Source organism: Mobula hypostoma, chromosome 27 (assembly GCF_963921235.1).
Source record: "Mobula hypostoma chromosome 27, sMobHyp1.1, whole genome shotgun sequence".
Lineage (NCBI taxonomy): Eukaryota > Metazoa > Chordata > Chondrichthyes > Myliobatiformes > Myliobatidae > Mobula > Mobula hypostoma.
Genome location: NC_086123.1, coordinates 18,915,614 through 18,937,542, shown reverse-complemented (window position 1 = coordinate 18,937,542; position 21,929 = coordinate 18,915,614). Strand labels below are relative to the sequence as shown.

The following is a 21,929-nucleotide window of genomic DNA, read 5'->3' as shown; positions in this document are numbered from 1 at the left end:
CTGCCACGAAAATATTACCGTTTAGGAGAAAATGGTAGTAATTAATCCCAGAATTCCGACGGCAGTGATTATAATTAATTGATCTTTAAAGTTTAATCAGGATATACGAATGTTGAGAGAATTGTTAAAATATAGCAAACGAATTTTCAATAATTATCGTGGAATTTGTTATTTTAAGTAATTAGACTCTTACAGTACAGCTGTCGCTTGTGCGTTAAACTTGTTTCCAGAATCCACTTTATTCATTAACTTTCCTTGATGTTTTGGGCTTTGGCCTATACTTGTTGTTTATACTTGAGAATTTAATGTTCATATTTCCCATGTTAAAATGTGTAGCTTGGACACTGAATCCAGCTGCCTTCTTTTTCTTAATGTGCACTTATCTTTACAAGTAAATGTCATCTCGGAAAGCCGTGTGTTTACTTTGGCGATTTTTTTTATTGTTACATATTTCACGTGAATATGGTTACAATACTGGATACAGTAGCAAAAATGAAGATCAACTTGAATAAATATGCCATGTGGATAATTACATACACGCACAATTTTATTCCTGGCTGTATTACGTGAGCCGGGGACACTGCAAACACATCTTCTATTTCATGGGCATTATACGAAGTTTATCATTTGTTACAAAGCTTTGCATACATCTCATTCCAAACACTGCTTCTCTCTTATGGACGACATGCAGGTTACTTAACCACAAGCAGGTAAGTTGTCCATCCAGCTACCACCAGCGCTCCCAGTAAAACCGTGTAACTGAAGAGGATGAAAGTGAGAAGCTCTTTCAGCACTCGCAGGTAGTGGACAGCGAACGGCTCTACCCGCCGCCTTCTGCCAGCCATGGCTGGACGTAGATCTCGAGATGTGGGTTACTGGAGGTAAAGAGGGTCCAGTATTCGTTTCTCCCACCTTCAGTCGGCCACCCCGCTGTACGGAAACAACCCAAAGCATAATGCGAGGTGAAATAACCTGTCCATTGCATATTATATGTTACGACAGAAGGAAACAGCAGCTGATCTCATTTAAAACAAAACCTCAAATCTCTAGGTTTTTTTAAAAAAGTAGAAAATCACATGGTACTTTAAGGAGATCGCCCCAGTCATTTTCAAACTGACTTTAGCTTAATGGCACTGAAACGGCATCCGATTCCTTCTTTCGCAGATGTATATTAAGATTGTTTCTAAATGGTGCGGGATGTTTTACCATAATCATTTGATACCGTGGAGGTTACCTTCACGTTAGCTTTCAACTCGGGTCCGTGTTTCAGTCTCGGGCTTTACAAATAAAGAGCAAAGCGGCCGAACCAGGGCTAGAAATTGAGGGGAGCAGCGGTCTAATTTAAATCGGCTTTGGTCAATGCATTTGGAAGATACACTGTAGTTTCTTGGATGGGACACGGAGACGATATCGATACACATTACCGTCTTGCAATTCACAAACGATCATGAGAAATTGAAATCGAGGTAAAATGAGAATTCTATTACCATTTAGAAAGACGGCTTTCAAATAAAACACCTTACTTTTTTTTTAAAAAAAGCATTCCCTGTGAGTGATTGTAACAATTGTAATTTTCTGGAGGAATAAAGGTTAACATCTGTTAGCTGTTTAACAGCGTATTTTTTACTAACTACCAGGTGTTGGTTTAAAAAAAGGGTTTGGTTAAGTTAAGTTTCCCGTCAATATCATGGCGCCAAACCACTCGATTTACTTCGTTTCAGCTGTAATTTGTCCCCGACGTTGCCGAGTTTTGATAAGGTTGAAATGGCTACGATAGTTTGGCCTATAGATAACTTTTCTCCCTCGCCTGCCACGTTACCCTTCTCCGGTGCGAACCAGACTCCCGGTTACTGAGTAATTTATTCAGGCCCTGGTTGTTGCCTATGAATTTTTTAATGAATTAAATGAAGTCCACGTGAATGCACGGATTTATCATTTTCTGCTACACCTTCTAAATCACTGCCAAGTAAATGAAGAACTTTATAAATCGTCGTGTAAACAAATGCTTGAAAGTCCTTACCTTTCTCAGCGCTTCCTGAGGAAGTTGTGTTACTTTACCCCCAAACGGAAAGGTCAAACTAAGCGCAGTATCGTCTGTTCAATGTAACAGATAAGTGTATCCGGCTCCGAAAACTAATAGTTGCCAGTCAAATGACGAGGCCTCGCACTCGCGGTCTTGTTGTGCAAAGCTGCGGGAATAGGTGTGGCCGAGGCTTCGAAGTAACTGCACGGAACAAAGATTGCATTCTGTCTGAAAACCACGAAATACAGCCAGAATAGGTCGCGTAAATCACCACTCTCGAATTATTCTCCAGTGCAGGTGTCGATTTATCAGAAAGATCCGCCCCCCCCCGCTCAAGTCAATTCAAAAAAAAGGGGAGGGGAAAATAAAACAGAAAACTCCCGCAACATCTCAGGTGAAATGGGAAATTGTGCCCAGAGACGAAGACAAAGTTGGAAGTGATTGTTGTTGTGGTGACAAAAGAGATTAGTGTTACATTGAACTAAATCATTTATTTGTAGCGTGCAAAGGGCGCAGAGCTCCCCACAGACACCCGCCCGTCCAGGACATGACACTGATTCCAAGTGCAAAGTGGACACCAGGATCAAACGAGTTTAGTTAGTAAAACCAAGCGATGGCACGTTTTGCTTTACAGCATGAACAGAATGTAGTAGTCTCTCAAATGATATTTTTCGCAATTGCTTACACTAAATTCCCAAATCGGCACACGTCGTTCTATTTTACTGTAGAACACATTACTGATTTACTCTCAAACAGCGATATCGTTTGAATACCGGATTCACTATTAACCAAGGCAATTAACGTCTTTTCATTGATGGCCAATTACCGGTCTACGTGGTACGGAAGCTCTCGGTTATGTGTGTACAAGAGAGAACTTGAGAGCAAAGAAAAAAAAATCAAGCCAACACAGTAGTCAGGCACGAATTGCGATTTCCTCAATCCTGGATCAAACTGCTCTGGCAACAGGCACATTATCCCCCACCAAGCAGGAGCAAATGGGCCTCTAATCCAATCAGGATTTCCTGCTAGCAAATCATTGCCTCGTCCTCTGCTGTCTTCAGAGCAAACAGGCCATTAACGAGCTGATCAGCAAAGCTATTAGCAGTAATTGCTACTCTGGAGACAAAGTCCACTCGAGGCTCACTGCTCTCTTGCTGTTTAGTAAAAACAAATCATTCTTTCTTTTATGGGATAAAAAGGCAGAAAGAAAGTGCGCTTTACGGAATTGTCCCAGGTAACGGAACAGATTAATTACCACTGAAATCACCCAAATTTTGCGCCGTTCCACCAGATTTCACCGAGGGCTTGCCATAGTTTAATGTCTTTCATCCCGCTTACTTCAGAATTGCAGCAGTTCTGAGTGAGATTACCTATTTGTATTACAGACACCGACCCCCATTGTTCCCCCGTCATCTTCAAAGTACATTTATTATCAAAATATGTATTCAGTATACAACCCTTAATATAGAAGAGTAAATCTGCTCTATTATTTATGTTTGTGTGGGGGTGGGGTGGTGAAATGGGCGACTTGTTCGCTTTGGCATCTTCCCAACATATGAGACAATTTCTCCGATATCTCATATCATTTAGCGTCTAAATGCAATTTGAACTCTTAGCAATGTTCATGTAAGATAATGAGTATATAATGGATAATATTTATGGTACAAAACATGGTCCTGTCACCAACAGTTCCCTTATTTCTCTGGCTCCATTACCCTTCCTTCCCCCTCCCTCCCTCTTTATAGTCTTTTGTCATATAATAATGGGGATGAAGGAACACATAAAATGAAACTCCGTTCCTTTTATAGTCTATTGTCGTTTCTGATCACATTCCATCTTCTTCAGACCTTTGCCTGCTGCACCTATCACCTTCCAGCTTCTCACATCATTCCCACTTCCCCATCTCACCTGGACTCACTCCTCACCCACCAGCTCATGCCCCTTTTACTCTGGCGTCTGCCCTCTTTGTTTCCAGTCCTGATAAAGGGTCTCAGCCAGAGATTTCCACTGTTCATTTCACGTCATAGGTGCTGCCTGACCTGCTGAGAACCTCCAGCATTTTGAACGTGTTGCTCCAAATTTCCAACATGTGCAACCTCTCTTGTGTCACCATTTCCTCAAATATTCAAAGTACATCTATTATCAAAGAATGTATAAATTATACAACCTTAAGATTCGTCTGCTTACAGGCAGCCGCAAAGCAAGAAACCCAAAGAACCCAATTAAAAAAAGAAAACCTATAACGACTGTGCTGAGAAAGAGTGAAAAAGAACTCACACACACACACACACACACACATTGTGCAAACAATAAAAGTAAACAACAACATTCCGAACCAGATTGAGTCCTTAGATCCGCTCCCTGGAGAAGCTGTAGTAGTCCCAAGCCTCGATCTCAGTTCATCATAATAGTGGGGCAAAACTCACAGAGGTGGGCAGGATTGAACATCATGGGAAAGCATGCGAAATCAGCTTGACCCTCACCTCCAGTCCCCACACTCGGGCTATTCAGTCTATCTGGACCAGCATTTAAATTGTCTCAGTAATGGATTCCAGCATTTTCTCCAACCATTGTGAATGAGCCATTTGACTTGTAGTTCTCTCTCTTTCCTTGAATTAGATCCACTGTGATTGTTCCCTTCTGCTTACATATCCTCTCCATCACCAACAATGCAACATTAACAACAACAGTCTCAACTCATATGCTGTTAAAATCTTCACCCAACTCAATTATTTTAAGTCTCCATTATTGCAGAGATCCTTGGGACTGCAGTCCATCTTACACCTACTAAGTGTGCACCCAACCAAAACTTCATTGCCCGTATCCAAATTTATTTATACAGTATCTATGTGTCGAATCTCTCTAGGCTGTCTGATCTCTGCACTCCTCCTGTACATCTCAAACCTTAATCCCCCCACCACTGGAAATTAATTTTTTACCCCAAGCTCCAAATTCTCTTCCCAGAAGTTTATCTCTTCCAAGACAATCCCTCTCTGTCCAAGCTTTTGGTTGTCTTTCTGATTTCCAGAAGTCAGTCATTGGTAGATTTTGTTTCATAATCATTCCTGTGGAATTTTTTTAAGGATATTTTATATTGTACATTTAAATGCAACTATTACAAGATGTAACTATTATAATTGTTGATACAAAGTCATGGAGCAATAGGGCATATATAGAGGCGTCTAGGGCCAATGGGACTATGCTAACCAGAGTGCCAACCTAGATAATTCCAGTTTCCTGTGTTTGACCCATGTCCTGCAAGCCCCATCCCTCCCTATACCTGTCCAGGTGCTTCTCAAATGAAACCACTGTACCTGATTCAAAATCTCCTTCTGGCAGCTCATTCCATATACTCGCCACCCTCTGTGTGAAGAAGTTGCCCCTTGGATCTTTTAGATCTTCCCCCTCTCACCTTAAATTTAGCTTTGGTCTCGTCTACCCTGAGGAAATGACTGTTACTATCCTCCTTATCTATGCCTATCAGTTTTGAATATTTCCATAAGATCACCTCTTCTGGATTCCACAACCTAACTTTCCAGCCTATCACGTGAGATTTTGTCAAAGGACTAGCTGCAAGTCCAAATAGACAACACCCTATCCTTGTCTACCCTTTTTTGGTTACCTCTTCAAAAAATAACTTAAACATACATAAGACCATGCAGACTTCTTATAATCAGACCTTGCCTATACAGATACTGGTAGATCCCTCAGAATTCCCTCCAGTAAATTCCCCACTACTGAAGTCAGCTGGCCAGCCTGCAATTCCCTGCCTTTACCTGTGTCCTTTTGTTAAAAACAGAACAATATTAGTCACCTCTCAGTCTTTGTGAACTTCACCAGTTGTGAGTGGTGAAGTAAATATCTCTGCAAGGGTCTCCTCAACTACCTCTCCAGCCTCCCACAAAGTGTAAGGAAGCCCTGAGGATTTATTAGTGTACTGTAAGACTGTAAACAGCTCCTCCTTGCAAACATGAATGTCCTCTTAAGCATCTCCACTAGCTTCCTTGTCTTTTTGAGCAAACATGATTTTCTCCTCAGTAAACACAGGAGAAATATTCATTAAAAATCCTACCCATCTCCTGTGGCTCAAGGTATAGGCAGCCCTGCTGATCTCAAAAGGGCACCTCCTCTCTCCTTAGCAACCCTTTTACTCCAGAGGTAGCCAAAGAACCTCCTGAGCTTTTCTTTGAATTTATCTGCCAGATCCAGCTCTTACTTTCCCTTTGCCTCCAATTTCCTTTCTAATAGTATTCTTAATCATCTCGTGGTCTCAATTACATACTTTGTGGTGCAATAAAATCCCCAAATGCAGCCAACTTTAGTGTTGCAGTGTTAAACAACAATTTTAAAGCAGGGGATAAAATAATCAGGGGCATCAGCAGAGATACTAACTAAGCATGATTTTTAAATGGTGTTGCATATTAGTTTATTATTTGAAGAAATGGTACAAGTTATCTAGGAAATTCTATGAAAAGGTAAACCATACCACAAATGAATATTATTATTCTTATTGCTGACAAGCCAGAACATCTCAAGAAAGTGGAGATTCTGGACTAGACTGGAATCAGTGGGGGATGCTTGACAGCTGTGGTAGGGTTTGAATGCCATAACCTCCTACAAAGCTAAACCTTGTGACATAGGGGACAGCAGAGTTTCACTTCCAGATGAGCTCAATGCCTTCTATGCTCACTCTGATCACCAGAACGGGGGTGCATGATGGTTCCTCCCTGTGTCTCCCGATGAACCTTTGGTCTCAGTATCTGAAGATGATGTGCGAGAGAGAGTGAAGGCAGGGAAAGCATCTCGTTGTGGAGGGAGTACTTGGCCAAGTACTGAAGACCTGTGCCGACCAACTGGCTGGTGTATTCACAGATATCTGCAACCTCTCACTTCGGCAGTGTGTGGAACCCATCTGCTTCAAGCAGGTTTCAATCGTACCGGTGCCCAAGAGAAGCATGGTAATCTGTCTAAATGACTATCACCCAGTGGCACTTACATCCACAGTGATGAAGTGTTTTGAGAGGCTGGTGTTGAAACTGTCTGACTAGTGACTTGGATCCACTTCAGTTTGCCTACCGAATCAACAGGTCTACAACAGATGCCATCTCGTTGGCTGCTCACACCACCCTGGAGCATCTGGACAGCAAAGATGCACACATCGGCATGCTCTTTATCAATTACAGTTCAGCATTCAATACCATCATCCTCTCAAAATTAATCCGTAAACTGCAAGACCTGGGTGGGCCTCAATACCCCTTTGTGCAATTGGATCCTGGATTTCCTCACTTGTAGACCCCAGTCAGTTCGGATTAGCAAAAATGTGAAAACATCTCCTCCACAATCTCCATCAGCACAGGAGCACTGCAGGGATGTGTGCTTAGCCCCCTGCTCTACTCGCTTTACACCTGTGACTGTGTGGCCAGGTACAGCTCTGACACCGTATACAAGTTTGCTGACGACACCACTGTTGTGGGCTGTATCAAAGGTGGTGATGAATCAGCATATAGGAGGGAGATTGAAAACTTGGCTGAGTGGTGTAATAACAACAACCTCTCACTCAATAAGACCAAGAAACTGCTTGTAGACTTCAGGAGACAGGAACCAAAGGTCCATGAGACAGTAATCATTGGAGGATCAGGGATGGAGAGAGTCAGTAACTTTAAATTCCTGGGTGTCACTGTCTCAGAGGACCTGTCCTGGACCCATCACATAAGTATTATTTCGAAGAAAGCACGACAGTGCCTCTACTTCCTCAGGGGTCTGCAGTGGTTCAGCACGTCACTGAAAACCTTGGCAAACTTCTGTGGACGTGTGGTGGAAAGTGTACTGACTGGCTGCATTACAGTCTGCTATGAGAACACTAATCCCTTTGAGCAGAAAATCCTACAAGGTAGTGGATTTGGTCCAGTACATCACAGGTAAAACCCCTCCCAACCATTGAAACGTTGCTGTAGAAAAGCAGCATCCATCATCAAAGATCCTCACCACCCAAGGCCATGCTCTTTTCTCGCTGCTGCCATCAGGTAGAAGGTACAGGAGCCTCAGGACTTGCACCACCAGGTTCAAGAACAGTTACTACCCCTCAACCATCAGGCTCTGGAACACTCATTTGAGGATTCTGACATTGTTACTTCCTGATCGTTATTTATTGCTATTTATTTGCAGCAGCATTTGCACAGTTAACAGTTCCTGATGTTTACAGATACTGTTCTATAGATTTGCTAAGTATGCCTGCAGAAGAAGAATCTCAGGGCTGTATAATCTCTGATAAGTTTTACTTTGAACATTGCAGGCTTGTCTGTTTTAATTCTGTTGTTGGTAAATCATCTCCTATTAAGCACTTACAATGTTTTTTAGGAATAGGTGATAGTTGACATAACCCTTCATGATTGTGGCTTGATTAGCTTGGATTAATCTACAACTGTTTCTTACTATAATGGAGCAAGTTAGGAGGTTAAATATTAAAATCCAACCATGACATTGCAAGACTGTGTTAATAAATATGGTTAGTTAAAATGAAAATTTTAACTGAAATGCCAGAGATGGGATTCTCCTGGGTAACTAAGGTTGGTCGATTGATAATGCATCATTCCAGACTGGTTACTATTTTCAGGAAGAGCACGAAGCTTTGAAATACGAGATACCCAGGGATTGAAGATCAGAGTTACAGGCTTAGGCTGGAGATTTACAAATATTAAAATGTAAAACATGGCAAAAACAGCAACCTAAGACGGTAATGGTCATGTTCACTATTGAGGGACACCAGGATGGTAGCATGTAGGATATTCTACTGAACTTCATTGATAATGCTGCATGTACAGTATGTGAACGTGTAACTGAATGGGATAGGATTAACCTATTCACTTCCACTGCAGTAATGACTAAAAAACATTTATTACTGCCCTAGGGCCTTGACCACGGGTGGCCAACCGTTTACATTCCATGCGTCAATTTTTTCAGGCATGAGTTCAGATGTGACTTTTTTCACACACACGAGTTCTATATTAACATATTTTTACAAGAATTGAATGGGGGTAAAAGAGTTGTATGGCACACCTGAACTCGAGTGAAAAAATTGACGCATGGAATGTAAAAGGTTGGCCACCCCTGGCCTAGACAGTGCTGGCAAGGCCAGTAGCTGCTGCCCACCACCTTTTGCCCTGGAGCACCTGTCTTCTTCAATGGCTGTAGGCCTTCTGCCAAAGGAACTTCCGGAGAGCTGGTTGGGCAGATTTTGACCCAGTTATGAAGGAGGATTGGTGACATTTTCAAATCAGGAAACATGAGAGGTCGTGTTCCACTGTGCTTACTGCTCTGGTCCTGCTTGCTGGTAGAGGGCAGAGTAATCCAGGCAGTGGGTTGTGCAGATGGTGCACACTGCAACTACTGGGTGCATTGGCTGCAGTTCCAGTGTTACCTTCTCATGTCCTAAAACACACTCATGAACTCTGATTTGAAACTGAGCACATGGTATTACAGGAAAGATACCAGCATGGATGAGAGATTGGCTGATCAGCAGAAGGCAAAGAATAGGAATAAAGGGGGCTGTTTCTGATTGGCTACCGGTGACTAGTGGTACTCTGCAGGGTTATTTTCACATTATATTCATGATCTGGGTGACAAAATTAATTTTGTCACCAGGGATATGGGTCAAACACAGGAAACTTGGATTATCTAGGTCGGCACTGTGATGAGCATGCAACTGGCCCAAGATACCTCTGTAGTATGTATTTTTAAATACTTAAGGAGTTTAACTACGGGGATAGGAAGCTTCTGAACTCTTGCTTGGAGGAAGCACAAAAGGAGGCAAGATTAAATCTCAACCAGAATAAAATGAAAACTTTAAAGCTTTTTACAAGAAAACACTGTCACAAATTCATATTGGGCATATGTGGGAACTATGCACATTTCCTCCACACCTTTGCAAATAGCACTTCTGTTACCAAGTACTCAGTGCAACAGCAGAAGAAAGTAGTTTTGTGACATTGTGGAGATTTATATGCAAGGACAAAATACAAATAGTTATTTAACATACTGTATATAGGATATTATGCAAAATTCCTTACAATGTTAAAATACAACACATTACCCAGGCTGAAGAGTTACAGAAGCAAATCATGAGTACATGTACATCTCTAATGATACCATGCATCGTATGAGCATTAGTGCTTCGAATTTCTACCGGCAGCAGGAACCTACACCAAGAAGTAGGTTAATGGCAATTTTTATACCATTTTCCAAGAGCCAGCTCCTTATGGTATATTGCAGTCAACACAAAATCCCACATCCAACTAGCTAAGCACTCACAAGAAGTGATGCAGACTATAAGAAACCTGCTGCACGACTGACTTTGCTCATTTCCGTCCTCTCGGTTGAAATAAATCACATTCCCAAATGCAACTGGGATCAATCACCATTTCATCGGGACCAAACAAGTTTATCCGGATTAAAAGTGTCCGTGGCATTGTCCTTTCAGAATAGAGATGCCTTCAATTTGTCCGTCATAGATGTAATCCAGGTGGTTCCATTTATCAACTTTGTGGTGGCGATAACGTATTCTGTCCCTCCTTCTTCCATCTGGGACAAGAATCTAAGTGCAGCAATTTCAGCGTACGTCACACCTCCTAGAAAGAACACCAAAGTGACTCTGTTCTCTCCCTGCTGGCCTACAGAGCAAGAGAGAAAAAGACAGATTTTAAGTTCCGAGCCAACTAAATGGCTTTTTGTCTACTTCTGCAATTTCAGATAATTTTCAATATCTCTTCCCACCATCCAAAAATGTACTTGAAACAGCATAGGATAATTTCAATGGGAATAAGTGGCATGTGGCAAAATATGTTAGTGAATTTCTTCCTTTTATTACATACTTTAAGACGACAGCAAACACTGCTGCAATGAATTTGTTTGGTTCCTACAACAATATTTGACACAGGAAGTGAAATGGAAGCACGAGAAATGACTCCGCTGTTCTAGAAGACTGCTTTCTGCACAAAAACAAATGAACAACTTTGGTGCAAGGAGATTTCTGTTCCTTTTGAAATTAGTTGTATTAATTTTTTTAAAACTTGTTAATTGCAGTGCAAGAAATTAAACTGCTAAATGGCCTGGTTTTTCTTTACCATTGATGCCATTTTTTGTTTTTAATTTAGAGATATAGCATGGTAATGGGCCCTGCCAGCCCAATGAACCCATGCTGTCCAGCTATAGCCATCTAAGCAATTAACCTACCAACCCACAGGTCTTTGGAACGTGGAGGAAACTGGAGCACCTGGAGGAAACCCATGCGGTCATGTGCCGGGGGGGGCGGGGGGAGTGTACAAACTGCAGGAATTGAACCCAGGTCACTGGCACTGTAAAGCAGTAGGCTAACCCTATGGTACCGTACGGTGTAGTCGAAAAGCAAAAAACATCCACACAAGATGGTTAACCACAGTTTTGTTAATCTAGTTCTATGATGAAGAAGCCTTTCTCAAATGCTTACGTTTTTTATGTAATCCAGAAGGCAATTGTTGTCGCTCTTCAAAATGAGGTCCTGGCAACATTTTTAATACCTCCTCTATGCTACGCCAGCCTGGACGAGCCAGCACCTGCGTTAATCGAACACTCAGAGGAGCATAACCACTGTACACATACGAGATATCATTGGGATTCTGTAATTAGGGAAAAATAAAAATCTATTAATTACTTATTGAAGCAATCAAAATCAGTTTTGAAAATACACTTGATACTCCACTGGTTGAGAACTTGGACCCGATGCAACTATTTTGGTAAATTAAATGATGCTAATCAAATCTGAACTAGTGTTTGCTCAGTTAGCCAATAGTGGGAAGTGAGAGACCAAAGCAACACACAAAACGCAGGAGGAACTCAGCAGGCCAGGCAGCATCTATGGGGAAAAGTACAGTTGACGTTTTGGGCCGAGACCCTTCAAATCAGGACCGGAGGGGAAAAAAAAGTTAGAGTAAGAAGGTGGGGGGTGGGAGAGGAGGAGAGGAAGAAACACAAGGCAAGAGGTGAAACTGTGGGGGGGGGGCGGTGAAGTAAAGAGCCGGGAAGTTGACTGGTGAAAGGGATACGGGGCTAGAGAAGGGGGTGGGGAAATCTGACAGGAGAGGACAGAAGCCCCACCCCCCTCCCTCATCAATCCCATTCCTCTTCTCACCTCATCTCCTTACCTGCCCATCACCTCCCTCTAGTGCTCCTCCCCCCTTTTCTTTCTTACATGGCCTCCTGTAGATTCCCCTTTCTCTAGCCCTGTACCTCTTGCCAATCAACTTCTTCGCTCTTTACTTCACCCCTGCCAGTTTCATCCATCTCCTTGTGTTTCCTCCTCCTCTACCCCACCTTCTTACTGACTCATGTTTTTTCCTCCATAAAGGGTCTCAGCCCAAAACGTCAACTGTACCCTTTTCCATAGGAGTGAGACAGTCACCTGGATTTCCAGCATCTGCAGATGTTCTCTTGTTAGTGAGAGACCTAAAGTGATGTTCCACTCCACTGGGTTACAGCTACTGCATTCCCATACCAACAGCATCCATCATTTCTACAGAGAACAGTAGACTGGTTTCTAATCTCTGCACACCTCCAATTCTGATCTATTGATCACACCCATGTTTAAGGATTCAAAGCACGTTATCAAAGAATGTACAAATTGTACACCTTGAGATTTGTCTGCTTACAGGCAGCTACAATGCAAGAAACCCAAATAACCCAATTTTTAAAAAGACAGACCAAAAACCACTGCACAAAGAGAAAAAAAAAACAAATTATGCAAATAATAGAAGTAAGCCAACAGCATTCTGAACCAGATCCACTCCCAGAGCAGCCGGGCTAAGCCCAGGACTTGGTTCCAGCTCAGAGCAGTGGGGAAAATATGCTGAGCAGCCAGATCAGTTCACAGACTCGGTGCCACGGTGAAAGGAATGAAGAGTGAGCAAAATCAGTCCGACTTTTGCCCCTGTTCCCGACACTCGGACTTCCAGACTATCTGTGCCAGTGTTTAAATTGTCCAAGCACCAGGTAGTGCCTCTATCTAGAACCCAGATCCTAACACCACGATACATTTTGGTCGCCTAGCCCGGAACCATTCTCCTTAACTGGCCTTAAGCTACTTCACCCCCAAGGGATATGATTGAAGACATCAAAATAAAATTACAGTCACTATAGACCATCAATTATAGTCAAAAGCTTGCACATCTTCCTTCTCTAGATACCCTGGATACCTACCTCTTAAACCTTGCTATACGCTCTAGATCAATGCCTTTGTTTCTGTATCTACCTCAAGCATGACCAGCATTAAATGTGACTAGGCTACCTGTTAACACATGGCAACTTTATACCAGTCACCTCCAGGCAAATACCAACAACCTTCATTTACATTTTAACAAGTCTAATTGGTGAACAAACAAAAGACATCTAATGCAGAGAGAGACATAATAGAAAACAATGTTACAATTCGCCTCTTCCATCTGATCTACTGCTAGAAATTTTTAATTGAAAATCTATGCATTCTACATCTTCAAATGAATGAGGGGTTATACAGATCTCTTTATTAACACCAAAACAAGTAACCACTGAATGCTTCAGTTGGGATACCAAGCAGATTAGTGAGACATTTTCTTGGTGAAAAATAACAATCCTTTCATTGTTGCAATGACTGAATTCCTAAAGAATGTTCTACTGTTGTGTGTCAAGCCTCAGTTGAAAGTGTGTCTTTTCCCCAGATCTTCAGGGATGTACTTCTAACTGAACGGAATTAACCATCTGATTTTGAGACCTGGAAGGATTCACCAAAACCATTTTAGAATGTGAAAATTAAAAATCTGTAACATTTTTACTTTGTGTTAAAATGAAGTTATTTTTTAATTCTGAAAATATTTCCCACAAAAATGTCAATGTTCATGGTTTTAAACCTATTAAAATGACATCAGAAATTAAGATCTTTGAACCAACGAACCTGTTCGTTGATATCATCCATCCAAAGGCGCAGAGTTTTCCTTATTGTTGGATAATTATTTCTTGTGCTTGTCTGAGGTTTTAATAATCCAGCCTTCTCTAGATTATTCAGAGTTAAAATGTGTTCGTAACCATAAGTCTGAAATATATCAGTTATGAAAAATAAACCCTTGTTTAAATCCAGTCCTGTACAAGCCCCTTAAAATACAAGTTCAGATCTTAACATCTATCTGTCAGTCGTTTAATGGCAGCAGAGTCCCCCTGCAAAGGTTGTGCCACAAATGTGCTCTGGCTCACAATCCTACACCATTTGCTCCATTACAAAAAATTACTTCTAAGTACAACACCAACCAGAAGAAATATCCACCATCATCTTAAAAGGCAAACCAGTCTTCCAAACATTATTGAAAGGAAAATTGAAGCAAAATATCAATTGATTAGCCCACCTGAAAACATTTTCTTCAGGGTGCAATAAAACATTTTCTTGAGGAGATTTTGTGATCAGCTTGTAAACACAAGATCATTACACAGCCTAGATAGATAGAATACAGGAGTTGGGAAATCATGGTGCAACTGTTGTTGGTGAGGCCACACTTGGGAGCTGTGTACAGAGTTCTGGTTGCCCAGCTATAGGAAGGATGCACTTAGTGTGCAGAAATGATCCCAGAGATCTTTTAACAGGACTGACAGGCTTGAATTAAGGAAAGACAGGGACCTCTCTCTAACCCGTCCTCCCCCAGAGTGCAGGAGGCAGAGAAGTGAGCTTATGGAGTTACACAGAATCATGAGGCGGTAGATAAGGAAGATGCCCACTGCCCTTTTCCCCCTAGGATAGAGTCTAAGAGAATGGGACATACACTTAAGCCGAGAGTGGAAAGGACACAAGAAGAACTTTTTCTCCCTACACAGAGGGTGGTAGTAAATGAAACAAGCTGACAGAGGAAGCTGTACAGGTGGGCAGAATTAAGATGTGCAAGACATTTTGACAGGCTCATGAACAGAAGAGGTTTGGAAGGATATGGGGCAAATGCAGGCCAACGGAACTGGCTTGGACAGACTACCTGGACAGCATGGAAACGTTGAGCCAAAGTGACCTGTTTCCATGTTATACATCTCCCTCTGATACACAAGCACAGGCCATAAACCAGGGCTGAACCAGCACCATAAAATGACGAATGTCATTCTCAACTTGAAACTCAGAAGGGTGCTGGGAAAAGTTTCTGAAAAACCAGTGCACTATCCTTTGTTGCCTCCTGTACTGCAAATCTCCCTCAATGCTGGCAAGCAAGAGTTCGTGCAAAGGAAAGGGAGCATCCTGTCATCAATCAGGAGGAAGTACAGGTACGGCGAGGGTTGGTATTACAGATTTCAATTGATCCCAGTAACCTTCACCACATTGTCTTTCACATAAACTGTAAACTCACGATCACCTCTAAATATTGGCACAAAAAGGGTGTTAAAGGGAAACTGAAGCAAATTGTGAAAAAAAATGGTTCAGTTGAAATCTGCTTGTGACACAAAAATGATGTACTTGTACTCTGCACTAGAAAAGGACCAATGTGGCTTAGGAAAGCAGTCCCACTTCAAATTTACACTCTTGCTTCTATGCTTTAGCTTCACCAAGCCGATATCTCTTCAGATTCATCAGATATCGTTAAGTCTTCACTCAGAGTTGGCCCCTGGATCAATGTCAATAGTAAGGCAAAGGATATGCTGAGAGGTGCTTGAAGAATGGGAGATCTTTCCAAATTAAAATGCATGGGTTAACTAATGCTGTAGCTTGGCATAAAAGTTAAATTTATCAAATTTAGTAACTTAAAGATAGTGGTGAATCTGTGGCATTCAGGCAGCTGTGGAGGCCAAGACATTAGATATACTTAAGGCGGAGGTTGATAGATTTTTGATTAGTCAGAACACCAAGGGATATGGGGAAAAAGGCAACAGATTGGGGCTGAGAGGGAATTTGGATCAGCCCTGATGAATTGGCAGAGTGGACTTGATGGGCCAAATAGCGTAATTCTGCTCCCATTTCTTATGGTCTTATACCGTACAATTTTTATCCAAACTATGGCAATTCAAAACCTACATTTTGACAACCTGAACTTTCAACTCTAATAAATTAATTCAACATGAGTCTTAATGTGCCTTAAAAGGAAACAGCAATTCATTTAAGTTATTGTAAGTGTCTTTCTGAATGTTATTCTGTACGTTTTTCAAATAAACTGCTGATAACTTGTAGAAAGAAATGTATTAATTTGTCTAACCTGCAAAATTTCTCTCTTGTAGTGGTCTAGTACCTTTGGCTTCAGGCCATTGTTGCACACAGACTGCATACAAACAAGTCGCAGAACCTTTGTCAACTTTTCCTTTTGTGCAATAGTTTCTTCAATATAGTTGTTAACCTGCAGGTAGAGGCAGCAAATTGAACTCTAGGATGTTCCATTTAAAGAAAGTCACTATTAGATACAGGTCGACCTTCACTCATCCGGCACCACTGGGACCTGAGGAGTGCTGGATTAGTGAAAATACTGAATTACAGAAGGATCACATTAAGCATAATCAGTGCCGGATTATCGAAGGAACTGGATTACAGGTAGTCGGATTAGTGAAGGTCGACTGTACCAGTCTGTAAAACAAAATTCATTTCAGAACTGAAGAGCCGCACATTATCCTACAGTCACAGTCCAAATTATACAAACCAACACACACAAAATGTGCGAGGAACTCAGCAGGTCAGGCAGCGTCTATGGAAATAAATAAACAGTCGACATTTCAGGCTGAGACCCTTCATCAGGACTGAAAAGGAAGGTGGGGAAGAGGAGGGCAACCTCAAAGGTGATGGGTGAAGCCAGCTGTGTAGCGGGGGGGGGAAGAAGAGAAGATGAAGAAGCTGGGAGGCAGCAAGTGGAAAACCAAAGGGTTGGACAAGGATGAATCTGACAGAGGAGAGTGGACTACGGGAGAAAGGGAACAAAGAAGGGGCATGTAATTGACTGGTGAGAAGAGGCAAGAGGTCAGAGGGGGGAAAATGACGAGGGAAGCAGGGAGGGGGGAGAAGAGTGAGGGAGAAAATTACTAGAAGTTGGAGAACGCAAATATTCATGCCATCAGATTGGAGGCTACCTCAATGGAAATTGAGATGTTGCTCCTCAAACCTGAGAGTAGCCTCATGGCAAAAGAGGCGGCCATAGACCGACATGTCAGAATGGGAATGGGGATAGGACTGGAAATGGTTGGTCACAAGGGAATACTTTCTGCAGATGGAGCTCAGGCTCTTAACAAAGCGGTCCCCCAATTTACATCAGGTCACACTAATGTGGAGGCCGCATCTGGAGCGCCAGATACAGTAGACAACCCCAATACAATCACAGGGGAAGTGTTGTGTCATCTGGGACGACTGTTTGGGGAGGTCAACACTTGGCCCATCACCGTGTGCAACTCAGAATGCCCTTTGTACAATTCCATTATCAGTATTCCAGAACATCATTCATTTTAAACTCTTCATACTTAAAAAACTGTAAATGTTGGGAATCTAAAATAGAAACAGAAAATAGCATAGCAGAGCAGGCAGCATCTGTGGGAAGAGAAACTCAACAGATGTTTCAGCTCAAAGATACTGCCTGTTTTGAGTGTTTGACAATTTTCTATTTGTATTAACCAGGTTACACAGTTACTTTAAAGTTATGGTTTTAAGACATTTATAAAGGACATACTGTTACTACCTTATCCGTGTCAATCCCAGACATGAATTCTTGTTCCACGGTCAGATTGTCAAAAAAGGTGTCAGATGCTAAAAGAAAAACAGGCATTAGAGGTTTTCTTTTCAATAAGACCAATTTAAAAATTTTGATAACTTGATCAGAACTGAAAAATCAAAATCATTCATGAGATGTATTTCTGCCATTAGGGCTACATGTACTGATTATCAGTAATTGCCCTTAGTAGCAAGGAAGCAAACTGCCAAATCAGGGAGTACTAACAGTTTTGACAGAGCATTTCAAAGAGCCAACTATGCTGCTATTGGTGTGGAGTAACATAGGCAATAGAATGGAGACAACTGTCAGTCAGGTAGTTTCCTATAACCCAACCCCGACTTTAATTCCATGACCGTTATTACTGATACACTTGGCAGCCACTTCATTATTAGGTACATCTGTCTACCTGCACGGTAATGCAAATATCTAATCAGCCAATCATGTGGCAGCAACTCAATGTATAAAAGCACGCAGGCATGGTCAAGAGATTCAGTTGTTCAGAGCAAACATCAGAATGGGAAAGTAATGTGATTCAAGTGACTTTGACCGTGGAATGGTTGTTGGTGCCAGGCAGGGTGGTTTGAGTATTTCAGAAACTGCTGATCTCCTGTGATTTCCACGTGCAATGATCTATGGATTACAGAAAAAGGTAAGAATAACAAAAAACTTCCAGTGAACGGCAGTTCTGTGGGTGAAAACACACCTTGTTAATGAGAGGAGGGCAGAAGAGAGTGGCCAGACTGGTTTAATCTGACAGAAAGATGCCAGTAACCACACATTACAACAGTGATGTGCAGAAGAGCATCTCTAAATGCACAACACGTCAAGCCTTGAAGTGGATGGGCTACAGCAGCAGACGACCTCCCTGGGTTCAACTCCTGTATTTAAAGTGTCCACTGAGTGTATAATCCATAAATTCTAGCACTGAAAATTTCCTGGTAAGATTGGAGCCCAGATCAATAGTTCTGATTGCTAGATTACTAAATATAACAAATGAATATTGTACCTCTAATCTGCATGATTTTGCTCTAAAACTTACTCTATTCAGACTGAGAATGGGAGAAGTACATCATCCCATTTGTGAAAAGTTTACCTGTAATATCTTTGATGAGTTCAGCAATAGATGTATGATTAGCAAGAGAGGTTCTTGCTGCCTGCATGTGTGGAAGTTGCGAGACAAATTGTTTGATTTCACCCACCGTCTTTGCGTTATGCCTTCCCTGCAAGAAGCAGTTTTTGTTATAATAGCACGTTTAAATCAACTATTTCAAATAAAACTATTTTAAATATTCAAGAACATATGGGTTAATTTAATAATGTACTGCATACAGCAGATAACCTGAAATCCTTGCTCTTTGCAGACATCCACAAAATAAAAAAAACCCAAAAGACGGAATGACAGAACACATTAAGACCCCAAAGCCCCCTCCCACACACTTGACCCAGCAAAAGCATCAACTCCCACCACACAAGCAATAGCAAAGCCCTCCCCCCAAAAGAGACCATGATCTTATAATTCTCCTCACACTAAAATGTCATTCACAATAAATATACATTCAGACTTCTCCTAAAGTGACAAGCAGTGTACAGGACCTGTCTACAGGAACCCCAACAAGAGCTCCTCCGCCCACCCTCTTTCAACAATATGCGCAGAAGTGAAATTCATGTGGCCAGAAAATAGTACCACAGAATTCCAGAATGGAATTACATCCCACCAAGAGATCCTGTTCTAGGATTAAAGGCTTTTGTCAAACGTGAACTCAACTTTAGCACCCAATGGCTGTAGTTTCCAATGAACAGATAGGTTATGCAAATTTATACATTTCATATTAATTACATCCTAATTTGGCAAATTTCTAGTATTTTCAACAAATTAATTGAGTCAATTTGGAGGACATTTATCTAAAACAGGAGTTCCCATCTTGGGGAACCACTGACCCCTTGGTTAATGGTAGGGGCCCATGGCATTTAAAAAAAAAAATTAATTTCCAAACTAAAATTCCTTGTTGTATGAGCACCTTGACATATTTAACAAAACACATCAAGCATAACTTTACTACAACTGAGCAGTCAGGAGTGAAGGATTGTAGAAGGAAGATAAAATGAAGACAAAGGTTCTTCACTTCAAGTAATACACATGTAGCAGGGTGTTTTCCTGTTAGAATACTGCAGCCACTGGGCATGTCCGAACACGAGAAGTGCTAATGAACCTTCGGAATTGTGGATGCCAAACTCCCAATGTTAGAAATACAATTTTTCTTCACTTCCTAATACCACCGTCATGTTATAATGGTGCACAATGGAAAATATGTAAGTGATACTTAATATATCTCCTATTTATTGGCAAATGAGACAATTTGAACGCTGATAGAAATCATGGAGAAGTACGTTTCAACTACAAGACATGCAGTCAAGCAGGCAGCAAGGTTGCATGGTGGTTAGCACAACACTTTATAGCAGCAGAAATTAAGGTTCACTCCCCGTCACTGGAAGGAGTTTTGTACGTAGTCCCCATGACCATGTGGGTTTCCTCCCACATTTCAAAGACTTACAGATTAGGGTTAGTGCATTGTGGACGTGCCATGTTGGTGCCAGAAGTATGGTGATACTTGTTTGGATGCCCCCAGCACTTTCTCGGAGTGTGCTGGTCATTGACATAAATGTTATACGACTCGTTTCCATGGATGCCGCTGACCTGCTGAGTTCCTCCAGCATATTGTGGGTGTGTGGGAGTGTGGGGGGGTGGGGGGGGTGGCTTTGGATTTGCAGCATCTGCAGGCTTTTTCTTGTTTGTTGTATTTCGTTGCATGTTGTTTCAATGTACAGGTGACAAAAAGCTAATCTTTATATTGTCTCTTCCCTTGCACACAAGGAAATAAAATCTCTTCCTTCACAATCAAACAAAATTCTTGAACCACAACTGGAATTATAGTTAAATTACTGGAAAATACAGCACAAGTAGTGTCCACAGAAGCTACTGTTAGAAACTTTTCTTTCACACGACCAATACACTTTACCTACTACATGTATCAGGAATAATTAGTACAGGTTGAGTGCTCCTTATCCAAAACCCTCTGAAGTCCGAGAGTATTTTGAGTGCTGACAGGACATCGTACACGACCACAAGGCTCAGTGAAGGCTCCCAGGTGAATCACAGGTCTCTGCACACCACACAGTTCTGAGAGGTAACCCCACATGTATTGAAAAGTTAACAAAAATAGAAAAACACTGCATAAAGCAAACAATGAAGATCTCGATCGTGTATTGAAAGAGTGGATTCAGTGTCGAGGTGAACATATACCGCTTAAAGGTATGCTGGTCATAAACAAAGCAAAGATCTATCACCGTGAACTGAAAATTGAAGGTAATTGTGAATATTTAATAGGCTGATCGCAGAAATATAAAAGGCACAACATAAAATTTTTAAAGATTTGTGGTGATAATGCACCTGTTGATCACAAAGCAGCAGAGAAAACCTACCAATTCCCATGGTTATCTTGACTATAGCTCTTCTCACCCAGACTCCTGTAAAAAAAAAATACTAGTCCCCTTTTTCAGTTCCTTCATCTCTGCTGCATCTATTCCCAAGACGTGACTTTCCTTTCCAGAACATCAAAGATAATCTTCTTCAAAGAATAATGTTTCCATTCCTCCACTATTGATGCTGCCCTTACCCGGATCTCCTCCATTTCCTGAACATCCTGCACTCACCCCATCTTTCCGTCACCTTTAACAGTGATAGAGTACCTCTTGTCCTTACTTGCCACCCCAGGAGCCTCCACACACAATTAACCACAACTTCCAACATCTCCAAATGGATCCTAACACCATATATTTCTTCCCCCCACCCCCACCACTCTCTCCACTTTCCACAGGGATTGCTCTGTCTGTGATCCCCCTGTCCATTCAACCCTCCCCACTATTCTCCCTCCAGGCATTTATCCCTGCAAGCGGCCCAAGTGCTACACCTGCCCCTACACCTCCTCCCTCACCCCCATTCAGGACCCCAAACAGACCTTCCAGGTGAGGCAACATTTCACCTGCGAATCTGCTGGGGTTGTCTATTGTGACCAGTGCTCCAGATGCTGCCTCCTTTACACTATTGAGACCTGTCACAAGTTGGGACCGCTTCGTTGAGCACCTCCGTTCCATCTGCTGAAAGCGGACCTTCCAAGTGGCCACATGTTTTAATTCCA

The 21,929-nt window shown here is 41.8% G+C and overlaps 1 protein-coding gene across 2 annotated transcripts in view; it reads right to left on the bottom strand.

Moving 5' to 3' along the window:
* Window positions 1-9,847: 9,847 nt before the first annotated feature.
* Window positions 9,848-21,929, bottom strand: part of vps33a (VPS33A core subunit of CORVET and HOPS complexes) — a 30,811-nt gene continuing 18,729 nt past the window's right edge. For both annotated transcript variants that reach the window (XM_063034551.1, XM_063034552.1), the window contains 6 exons: window positions 18,827-18,953; window positions 17,701-17,768; window positions 16,243-16,380; window positions 13,980-14,117; window positions 11,505-11,673; window positions 9,848-10,689 (listed from right to left, as the gene is read on the bottom strand). In XM_063034551.1, coding sequence (XP_062890621.1) covers window positions 10,496-10,689; window positions 11,505-11,673; window positions 13,980-14,117; window positions 16,243-16,380; window positions 17,701-17,768; window positions 18,827-18,953 — 834 coding nt within the window. In that variant the 3' untranslated portion in view covers window positions 9,848-10,495. The remainder of the gene's footprint in view (window positions 10,690-11,504; window positions 11,674-13,979; window positions 14,118-16,242; window positions 16,381-17,700; window positions 17,769-18,826; window positions 18,954-21,929) is intronic.